Raw genomic sequence first — 12,131 nt, 5'->3', positions numbered from 1 at the left:
TTTGTCAAGGCACTTCGTATCGAAGCAGTTATCGTTGGAACTTCAAAAAGGGCTCATTCGATTGAAAATTGAAAGGGATAGTGCCTCCTTCTAACCCTCTTCCACACCCATCATTTCCCCAAACACATCCAATCTAAATTTTGAGATAACCATTTTTGTTCAGCGTAGTTAGAAGGTCCACAAATTATGTCGTTGAGGATGACAGCCCCCCCCCCAGCCATCAGGGTAAGGGTTTCAAGTTATATCCTGGGGGTATATAAGGTCGTATAAACTTCGGAGGGAGCTCATTGGATTAGTAAACAGAAGTTCTAGCGCCCTTTCCAAGGTTCAAAGTAATCAGCCGGCGGATACCCCACCCCAAATCTATTATTTTCCCGAAAAACATCTGATAAAAATTTTGAGATGACCACTTGTTGTTGGAGAAACTTCGAAAAAGCCTCATTCGATGGGAAATTAAAAGGGCTAGTGCCCTTTTTTATAGTCGACATTGATTGGAGGGCAACTGACCTCACTCCCACGCCTATCATTTCCCCAAACACATCCGAACAAAAATTTTGAAATGGCCATTTTTTTGAGCGTAGATTAGAGGTCTAGAAATTACGTCTTTGAGGATGACAATCATCACAGCCCTCAGCGCAAGTTTTAAGTTATGCCCAGAGGGCATATAAAGTTTTTATGGAAAGGATGGTCGTATAAATTCCGGAGGGGGTTTGGTATGGAAATCAGATGTTCTAGTGCCCTTTTTGATAGCTGAAATAATCGGGGGCAGACCCCCCCCCATCGTTTTTAAACAAATGTATCAGAAAGAAATTTGTCCAAAAATAGTCCAAAAACCATATGATAAGGCCTGTGGGGTTGACAAATTCCTCAGAGTCCGGGGGTAAGGTTTGTACGTTAAACCCCAGAGACATGTAAGGTTTTTATGGAAAGGGTGGTCGTGTGAACTTGAGGCCCATTTGATTGAAATGTATAGTTCTAGCCCCCTTTTGAAAGTCAAACATTATGGATAAATATTAGCCTTCCCCGCCATTACACCTTCTTTCCCTCCCTCCCTGACAACCTCTTTTCCCGAAACGCCTTCCAATGAAATTGTCAAATAGCCATTTTGTTACCAATAGCCCAAAAATTATATAACAATGTCTTTAGGTCGGGCACAATCCCTCAGAGCCCATAGGCAAGCGTTGTAAGTCACGGCCCAGGGCTTATACGGTTTTTGTGGAACGTATGGTCGTATAGACTTAGGATCAAATGGAACTCATTTAATTGGAAGTTGAAGTTTTAGTGCCCATTTAATAGTCAAGAGTAAAAGAAGGGCAATCACCTCCCCCCCCCCATGCCTATCATTTTTCCAAAACACATCCAATCGGAGTTTTAAGAGTTTTTTTCAGCAATGATGAAAGGTAAAGTAATTATGTCTTTAGGGATGTCAACCTCCCCATAGCCCTCAGGAAAAGGGCTGTAAGTTAGGCAATTCGTTCATTGTTAACACATAGTATATGTTATTGAGAAAAGAATGCATGATTGAACTTTACTTTCCAAGAAGACGAAGGAAGTTCAGGCGAGCCTTTCACAGAATGTTGAGGGGAGTTTTGAACTACATCAAAATACATTATGCATATAAGGATTGCCAAAAGGGTGTAACATAGGAATAACTGAGTATATTAATTTGAGAAATTCAGGAATTGATAAGAGAGATGATCAAAAAGGCAATATTTGTACGTTACAAACACTACTACAACTACCACCACTACTACTACCACAGTACTCCAATTAAAGTATTCAGGGAAAACTTGAACTAAATCAAAAGACGCTACGTACATGCACATTGTCAAAATAGCGTATCTCAAGAATTGATTTGGGTATTAAGTTGGATCTTTTAGAGAATACTTAAAGCGGAAGATCTTCTCACCAAGAGGCAATATGTGCACACTACTGCTAATACTGCCGTTACTAATACATTTACTACTAATAGTACAACTACTACTAATTCTAGTACTACCTCTATTGCAACCACTTGTAAGGCTAAGAGAATTGAGCTCAAAGTTTAAAGAATTAAATGAATATACAGGTTATCAAAAGGAAATATTAAAAGGTTATCAACAATGTCATAGCAACGACTAATTGCATTAAGTTAAAACTTTCAGGACTTGATTCTAGGGTCGTTCTAATGACCGAAAGGCAATATGTTAATACTACTTCTACTAGTAGTACTACTGTTATTACATATTATAGCTAGTAACATCAATTTTACTATTGTGATTAAATAAAAAAACAAGTTTTTTTAACGGAAAGTAAGGAGCGACATTAAAACTTAAAACGAACAAAAATTACTTCGTATATGAAAGGGACTGCTTACACTAAAGAGCCTGTAAAGAGCTTAAAGAGATAAAGAGCTTACGTAAAGAGCCTGTACACTTCCTGTACACTCTACGTCTGTACACTTCCAAATAACCATTACTATATGTAAGCACTGGTCAAAGTTTTTAAATTGTGGCCCCTCCCACGGGGACTGTCTGGGAGTAAGTCGTCCCCAAAGACATAGTTATAAGATTTTTTCGACTACGCTGAATAAAATGGCTATTTTAGGATTTTGATCCGGTGACTTGGGGAAAATAATTAGCGTGGGAGGGGGCCTAGGTGCCCTCCAATTTTTGTGGTCACTTAAAAAGGGCACTAGAACTTTTCATTTCCGTTAGAATTAGACCTCTCTCAAGATTCTAGAACAACTGGGTCGATACGATCACCCCTGGAAAAAAAAAACAACAAAAAAACAAACAAATAAACACGCATCCGTGATCTGCCTTTTGGCAAAAAATACAAAATTCCACATTTTTGTAGATAGGACCTTGAAACTTCTACAATAGGGTTCTCTGATACGCTGAATCTGATGGTATGATTTTCGTTAAGATTATATGACTTTTAGGGGTCGTTTCTCCCTATTTTCTAAAATAAGGTAAATTTTCTGAGGCTCGTAAATTCTGATGGGGTAGATTAAACTTGACGAAACTTATATTTAAAATCAGCATTAAAATGCGATTCTTTTGATGTAGCTATTGGTATCAAAATTCCATTTTTTAGAGTTTTGGTTACTATTGAGCCTGGTCGCTCCTTACTACAGTTCTTTACCACGAACTGTTTGACTACTACTACAACTATGCCTAAGGGTATGAAGGTGAAATTCCAAGGAATTTGAGGTGGGAAGGTGAACTGAATCGCAACACACCGTTTCTATGCAGGTTGTCAAAAGGGTGTAACAGCAATATTTTAGCAACAGTCTGGTGTGTGAATTTAGAACTAACAGGGTTTGTTATGACGGATGTATAACTAACCACAAGAAAATATCTGCATACTAATGGTACTGCTTCTACTCATACTACTTTTACTGTTTCTATTATTACTACTTCTATTGCTACTACTGTCGCTAAAGCTTAGGCAACTACAATCAATTCTACTACTACTACTACTACTACTACTACTACTACTACTACTACTACTACTACTACTACTACTACTACTACTACTACTACTACTACTACTACTACCACTACCACTACCACTACCACTACTACCACTACTACCACTACTACTACTACTACTACTACTACTACTACTACTACTACTACTACTACTACTACTACTACTACTACTACTACTACTACTACTACTACTACTACTACTACTACTACTACTACTACTACTACTACTACTACTACTACTACTACTACTACTACTACTACTACTACTACTACTACTACTACTACTACTACTACTACTACTACTACTACTACTACTACTACTACTACTACTACTACTACTACTACTACTACTACTACTACTACTACTACTACTACTACTACTACTACTACTACTACTACTACTACTACTACTACTACTACTACTACTACTACTACTACTACTACTACTACTACTACTACTACTACTACTACTACTACTACTACTACTACTACTACTACTACTACTACTACTACTACTACTACTACTACTACTACTACTACTACTACTACTACTACTACTACTACTACTACTACTACTACTACTACTACTACTACTACTACTACTACTACTACTACTACTACTACTACTACTACTACTACTACTACTACTACTACTACTACTACTACTACTACTACTACTACTACTACTACTACTACTACTACTACTACTACTACTACTACTACTACTACTACTACTACTACTACTACTACTACTACTACTACTACTACTACTACTACTACTACTACTACTACTACTACTACTACTACTACTACTACTACTACTACTACTACTACTACTACTACTACTACTACTACTACTACTACTACTACTACTACTACTACTACTACTACTACTACTACTACTACTACTACTACTACTACTACTACTACTACTACTACTACTACTACTACTACTACTACTACTACTACTACTACTACTACTACTACTACTACTACTACTACTACTACTACTACTACTACTACTACTATTAAAACAAAGGATATTAAAGTAAAAAATCTGGGATATATAGAGACTGTATAGAACTAATTCAAAACACCCTATGCCCACACAGGATGTCGAGCGGACGCATCAAAAACGCTTCAGAAACGATTGATGGTATTAAGCTGAACTTTTTGCGTCTGTTGAAGGGGATGTTGAAGAATCCAAAGGAACTATGCGCATACTGCTTCTATAGCTGTTACAACTATTGGAACTTTGCATGCTAGATGGAAGTTTTTATTAAATATTTTGGTGGTTGTTGAACTAAATTAAAAACAAACTATGAGCAAGTGTGTTTTCAAAATGGTAACAAAATTTGCATAGAATTACATTGAACATAATTTGCGTTTTACTGAAAAAGACAAAAAACAAATGAACGTCGACTGTCATTTTAATTGACATATACTGATATTTATCCTTGAAGTTTTGCTATTTGTTTTATTTATGAAATTAAAAAAATATAAAACATTTAAAACGTATTTTTTTTCAGTAAAGCGTAAATTATGTCCCGGTCTTGAGAAAGTATGGGGGTTATTAGCCCTACTCATGTTAATGTTTGCTCGTTTTGAGTTTGCGTCGGCTATTTATTGTAATTTCAGTTGGTTTCGAGTTTCATTTATTTATTGATAGTGATTGCATACCTACAGTAGTGAAAATGTGGTACTCCCTTAAAAATTTCATATTTCTTTAAATAGTAAAAAGAACATCCTATAAAATTGCAGTTTTAAGATATAAATAAATCCTTGAATGGGTCCAGGAGGGCCCAATGTTTGTATTTTGATATCCTTGGGAATTTAAAATCCCCTTTGCACGTGTGTTTAGCTAGACATAATTTTCTAGCCATCCTTACTTTTGACCAGCCCGGGCTACTTATAAAAGAGGAATTAAATTGTGACTGGTAGATTATGATTATGTCTAGACAATGATGTGTAAGCATACGCATGAATTGGACTTCATCACATCTGATTATTTTATTTCAGTTGTTGTAAGTTTTGACTTTATCAGCTCCATAAGCATAGTATTAGCAGAATAGTACATAAACATGACGTCCTAGATGTAATCAGTGTCGTTACTAGCCAAAATGTTTGGGGGGGAAGCTAGAGATTTTACCGATTGACTGGTCATTTTTATCGACTGTTTTTTGTCAATAATTAGCATAATGTCCGTTTCGAACACAATACGTAAAATCACTGCACGAGTCGGTAAAGCCGCTCCATTTACCAACCGAGATTTAGATTTCGGTACATATCATGTCAATATTTTAATGCTGTTTATTTAACCAAATAAAAAATTGTGGCACCATCTGTAAAATCACGGCAGGAGTCGGTAAAACTGCTGCGTTTACCGACTAAAATCGAAATTTCTGTAGATGACATGTCAGTATTCTCGTGGTCTTTTTTGAACCGAACAAAGAATTTTAGCGACTTATTTTTTTACCGAGTGACCAAAAACATTGGGGGGCATCCCCCTCCATCCCCCATACGTAACGTCCCTGAATGTATCGGCCAAGTTGATCACACTGCACAGAAACTTGTCAGTTTCAAAATTCTTCTGATTTTCACCATTCCACAATTTAGCTCTTTTGTTTTAATAATCTAAGTGTGCTTTAGTTTTGATTTTCAATTGTTCGACGAGCACATATGGATCACAAATAAATTATTATACTGAAAAAAACTACTAGGCTAACTTAACGTGCTAACTAGCACGATACCATAGACTTTACTTAACAAGCTGATACCTTAAGCTTCACTTAAGCCTTAAGCTTTACTTTATGATAGATTACTTAACGAAGCCACGAATAAAGAAAGAGAACATGTCAAGAAATTCAGACTTAAAAAGGGAAAATATCGATCAAACATTCTTAAGAATGACCCCTGAATCACAAAAGCCGTAAAATAAATAGTTGAAATAACTAAAAATACTTTAGCGTAAAGAGCGAGGTATTAGGAGGAGGTGAGCCCATCATATGCGTAATAATTTCTGTTCGTTTTAATGCTTCTTCTTACTTTCAGTTGGAAAAACTTTTTCATATTTATTTTTCATTGTTTTTTTTAAGTAATGCTAGGAAATCCTGCGCTCCCTTCATGGAAATTTTCTTCCCCCATAATAAATTCCTCCAAGGAAAGTTCCCCCAACGTATCCCCCTCTTCTCAACCCCCCCCCCCCCCCCTTAAAGCATCTGGACACTTCCAAATAACCATTATTATATGTAAGAACTGGTCAAAGTTTGTAACTTGTAGCCCCTCCCACGGGGACTGTGGGGGAGTAAGTCGTCCCCAAAGACAGAGTTATAAGGTTTTTCGACTATGCTGAATAAAATGGCTATCTCAGAATTTTGATCTTGTGACTTTGGGAAAATAATTAGCGTGGGAGGGGGCCTAGGTGCCCTCCAATTTTTTTGGTCACTTAAAAAGGGAACTAGAACTTTTCATTTCCGTTAGAATGAGCCCTCTCGCAAGATTCTAGGACCACTGGGTCGATATGATCACCCCTGGGGAAAAAATAGAAAAAAAATTAAACAAACAAATAAACACGCATCCGTGATCGACCTTCTGGCAAAAAAATACAAAAATCCACATTTTTGTAGATAGGAGCATGGAACTTCTACAATAGGGTTCTCTGATACGCTGAATCTGATGGTGTGATTTTCGATGGGTAACACTAAACTTGATGAAACTTATATATTAGAGTTTTTTTTTAGTTTTGGTTACTATTGAGCCCGGTCGCTCCTTACTACAGTTCGTTACCTCGAACTGTTTGAAAAGACTTTAATTAAATGCAAAAATTTTTTCAAAGGCAACAGTTTTAATCTGTTCGTTTGGGTTAAAAGATGAGGCGTTGTTATTTCTGAATGAACATCCATCATCTAAAAAAGATGCAATTTTTTCATATAATGATAGATTTCACGATTTCGAGCGCTTAAAAAAATTTACGAACTGCGATTATATTTAGAAACACAACCGGATTCAGTTCAAGAATATCGTTCCGAGTTGATAAACATCTAAACAGATAAATAGTATTTTTATATTATAAATAGAGTAATATTGTATATATTCATTTTAAATAATTGTGAAGATTACTTCCTTCATATTCCTTCAGATAGTATGTGGACAAAAGATCCGTTTTCTGTCGAACTTAGAAAGAAAGAATTCTTTAAAGTTAATAAACAAGACGTTAATAATTTAATTAAAAATTTCGTGCAACACAGATCTGAAAAGAATTTAAACCGTACCACTAATTAATTTTTCCCTGCCCTGTCAAAAGAAGCATCCGAGGATAAGTAAAAATGCAGCAAAGTTTTTAGCTCTTTCTATCAACCCTTATGCGTGAGAAGCTTTGTTCTCAGCCTTGGCGTGCTTAAAAAATAAGTATCAATATAGATTTGATGTCGAACCTAATTTAAATTAATCTAAATTACCTCCTGAAATTGAAATTTAATGACAAACAACATCATCATTCGCACGAACAACAAAATACATGGACACAAAGTTCACTTAATTGACTAAAATTTTAACTGAATATTATCTTTTATTTTTTAGTTATTTATATTTTTTTTTATATTTCCTCTCTGAAATCTTTTTGTATGAACTGTGCAAAAGAATAACTTAAAAAATAGCACTCCGTCTTTTGTTATTAAAGGTCTTTTATCGCAGGGTGGGACCGAAAAAGGTTTTAAACTTCTTACCAGGCTGTGGTCACAAAAGTTTCAGAAACGCCGATATAACGCAATCATTGTTAACTTAGGCAGAACTACCACTATCTTTGATTTTTCACCGAATTTTTTTATGCTTCAGAAATTTTTTTGTTTAGTTACTCAGTAAGGTTACTCTTAAAATGAATTCTCTTTTTGAATATTTTTTCACTGTAATTCTCGGAACTAACTGTCATTTTATTTTTTATATCTGTGATACGTCCACCCCTTAACTAATAATATTACCTAAATGAGACTTTGTGCTTTTTTATTGACTCTTTTTTAGCCTAATCTCTTCCCCTGGATTTCACAAATTACATTCATCTCACTAAGACTTTCACTTTCTAATCTTGAATTACCAAGGGTTTCAAACCTTACGTTCTAATTCAATGTCGTGTTCTACATAGAATCAGTTGTGTTCTTTAGAAAAAATACATAGAAGTAATCCACATAATGGGGATGGAATATCCAAAAAAAATTTAATCTATATAAATGGGGATCCTCACAATTATAATACAAAAACCATAGACGTATTTCACGGTCTACGTATTTCACGGTCATTATGTAAAACAACCCTGTCAGGATTTTCTGCTTGAAAAAATCTTGCTAGGTTATTGGAGTTATTTAAAATAGTGGTTGTGCACGAGTATAACCGTAGTGCTTTCCAGTTATTCATGTAGATGCTTACGTTGAATGTTGGAGTTGGCCTAACGTGTATATATATATATATATATATATATATATATATATATATATATATATATATATATATATATATATATATATATATATATATATATATATATATATATATATATATATATATATATATATATATATATATATATATATATATATATATATATATATATATATATATATATATATATATATATATATATATATATATATATATATATATATATATATATATATATATATATATATATATATATATATATATATATATATATATATATATATATATATATATATATATATATATTTTAATATAAATCTAAAAATATATATATAACCTAAAAATAATTTCAATGTTCGGTTATAACAATGGAAAATAAAAGTAACATTAACAATCAGACAGCATCTTACCTGTTTTGAAAATCTATCTTTGAACCTGTAATCCTCGCGGATATAGTCAGCTCTTTTCTTAAATTCGTTTAACGTTGTTTTGAAAACTTTTGCGACACAACTTCGAGGGACTTCTAATACGTCTGACCTAAAAAAAAAATGGTCACTCATTTTTCTTTTATTCTTAGTGCTTTAGCTTTGATAGGAGCCCACATTCTTAAACATAGTTTAAAAATAACAGACTAGGGATGAGATAAAAATTGTGTAGAATAAGCGAGTGGCAAGAAAACCCATTCCCCTTATGACTGCGTTTAACAATTTTTGACATACAGAAATATTGACAATATCTGATTCGAAAAAAAAAAACAGAGACATCCATTCCTTGTTTTCATTTTGTTTTTTCTCCTGCTTAGCCAAGAACTTTTATCTCCCCAACACATACTCTTCTTTCATTCCTAGTCTTTTGTTAGGAACCCGGGTTCCATATCAAGGAAAAGCGATCCCTTGTCTTTTACTTTTCAAACTTCAATCATGTATCATTATAAGTTTGAGTCAATGATGTTCCACGTAAATTGTACGAATATAATTCAAAGCCGCCACAAAACTGAGGGGGAACTTACGATAGCACTATGAAATTCTTCCAAGGCTGTCTTGAAAACTTCCCAAAATGATCAGTCTTTATTTTAGATTCGAATCACGTACAGATTTATATTAGCTGGTATTTGAGCAAAAAAAGCAAATGGAACATAAATTCTTAGGTTTCTTCATTTTTCTTTATCTTTACGAATTCTCTTCTTTTTTCCGTGACATATTTCACGGCGTCATGTCGCTAAAACTTAGGGTCGGATATGCCACAATTCAAACTTTTACGTAGGTTTTTCTCTAGAATTGTGCATGTCGAATTTCCTTTTAAAGGAATCAATAGACGGGTTTAAGGGATAACCTTCCCACGGCAGACTCTCTTAAACGAAAATCAAGCATCTTACAAAGTTGTTTTTCAAGTTCTCAGGGCTGGGTGTCTCCTCTAGTAGATGCCAGCAGAGTTTTATGAGCCATTGCAAAAAGCAAGTATCCTTACTCAGTAACATGCCTAGTGCATGAGTTGTACGAGAGTCGAGCTGGATGGTAACGGGCTTATAGAATGAAGAACCAAAACCAGCTTTCTAGCGCAGAAGGACCTAAGCTGGCCCAGATATACGCCTCCAGAGATATCTAACAAGAAATGTAACCCAGAAGACGAATTTTGTGAGCTCTCTTGATAGCTACACCATTTAAGTTGAAGTTAGGAAGTCAACGCAAGACCTTGAGCGATACTGCTTAGCACTGGATGCATTGAAGTGGCCCATCTAGGCATCAGACCTTTTTCCATTTCCAAGAGATCCAACTGCAACGACAGGGACACTTGTAACGGACCACTGCGTTTACGAGCACTGCACGGACTGTGGTATAACGCATTCACACACTTAGTTTTAACATGGCTGAATAAGTAGCTGCCATCTAATAAAAAACGTAGAACAGTTCATAATAAGCGAAAGTTTAAAACCCATTTAGAGAAAAGAAATATATAGAAATCAATATATCACTAATTCACAGGATAAAATAATTTAAGGAGATTTCAAAGTCTTCATTTTAGAATCAATTCACATCAAGATTTGTTTGTTGGTGCTCGATAACCTTATTTGATCATGAACGTAAGTTAGCGCAGCGGAAATGCAAAATAGAACAACGGCACCTTTTTTTTCGAACTTCAACTTCAACTTTTTCTTTATTCAACTCAAAAAATACACAAACAATATTATGCCCCAACAGAGAGCAGAGCTCGTAAGGCTGGGACAGTGCAAAAACATAAGAAAAAACATCAACATCTCATCGTAATAATGATTTCAAAATATAATACGGTAGAAGACACATAAAATAGAAAAAAACTCATAAAAGATAAGTAAATATATAAATATCAGGCAGGAGGGGCGTGGGAGGCCGTCCCAGACACAGGGATACAAAAACAAACACACAAATAAGAAGATCAAATAATTTAAATTTCCATCATCAATGGTGAATAATCAAAATTTTAGCAAACAATCTTTAATATTTGCTTTTTTAAATGAACGAAACTGTAAAATTCAAAGTACAACCACCTCAAAGATATCCGGGAGTCACAACTATCATCTAGCAAAAGTTGCATTGGAAACAAGAGAGGAGAAATCCACAAAACATCTGAGACACGAAAAGCTTCGGCTTTTAAGGCTTTTAAATTTAGGTGAATAATTTCTTCGATAAACAATGCCACTCCATGTACAATTAAAAAATATAAAAATATAGAAAAACTGGTATAATATTTCAGTAAGACAGTAGAAAAAAAATATTATATGAAACTGTTTCTATTAAAGCTATTAAAACTATTTCTTTTACACTGTCTTCTTGAAATATTATACACCTTTTTCTATATTTCCACTTCAATTTAATTGATTTAGGTCAAGCCTGTCCAGCCGGGTTGCAAACATTCAAAGACGCGAGAAAACAATTTTAAGGGTTATTTTGAAAACTATTCATAAATAATATCTGTTAGTTGCATATTAGGGTACACATAGAACTTAGTATTTGAAACGTGAAGTTCAAAACCAAAGTTAGGCGAACCACACATTAGAACTGAGAATGAAATAAAACGCGCTATCAATAATACAAATAAAAAAATAAATACAAACAAAAACCGCATTGTTGCGCGATTTTTAATATTTAGATATTAAGCAATGACGCATGGACGGATAATAGAAAAACATATTTATTAAGAAATGAACTAACATCATTTTTATACAATCCTAATAAGGGGGGGGGAGGT

General features: G+C 34.3%; 1 protein-coding gene across 2 annotated transcripts in view; it reads right to left on the bottom strand.

Annotated features, from left to right (window-relative positions):
• Nucleotides 1-12,131, bottom strand: part of LOC136031771 (serine/threonine-protein kinase RIO3-like) — a 149,093-nt gene that overhangs the window by 94,131 nt on the left and 42,831 nt on the right. For both annotated transcript variants that reach the window (XM_065711524.1, XM_065711525.1), the window contains exon 7: nucleotides 9,317-9,443. In XM_065711524.1, coding sequence (XP_065567596.1) covers nucleotides 9,317-9,443 — 127 coding nt within the window. The remainder of the gene's footprint in view (nucleotides 1-9,316; nucleotides 9,444-12,131) is intronic.

The sequence above is a fragment of the Artemia franciscana genome, chromosome 10 (assembly GCF_032884065.1).
Source record: "Artemia franciscana chromosome 10, ASM3288406v1, whole genome shotgun sequence".
NCBI lineage: Eukaryota > Metazoa > Arthropoda > Branchiopoda > Anostraca > Artemiidae > Artemia > Artemia franciscana.
The sequence above is the reverse complement of the archived record's forward strand: the minus strand, read 5'-3'. Positions and strand labels throughout refer to the sequence as shown.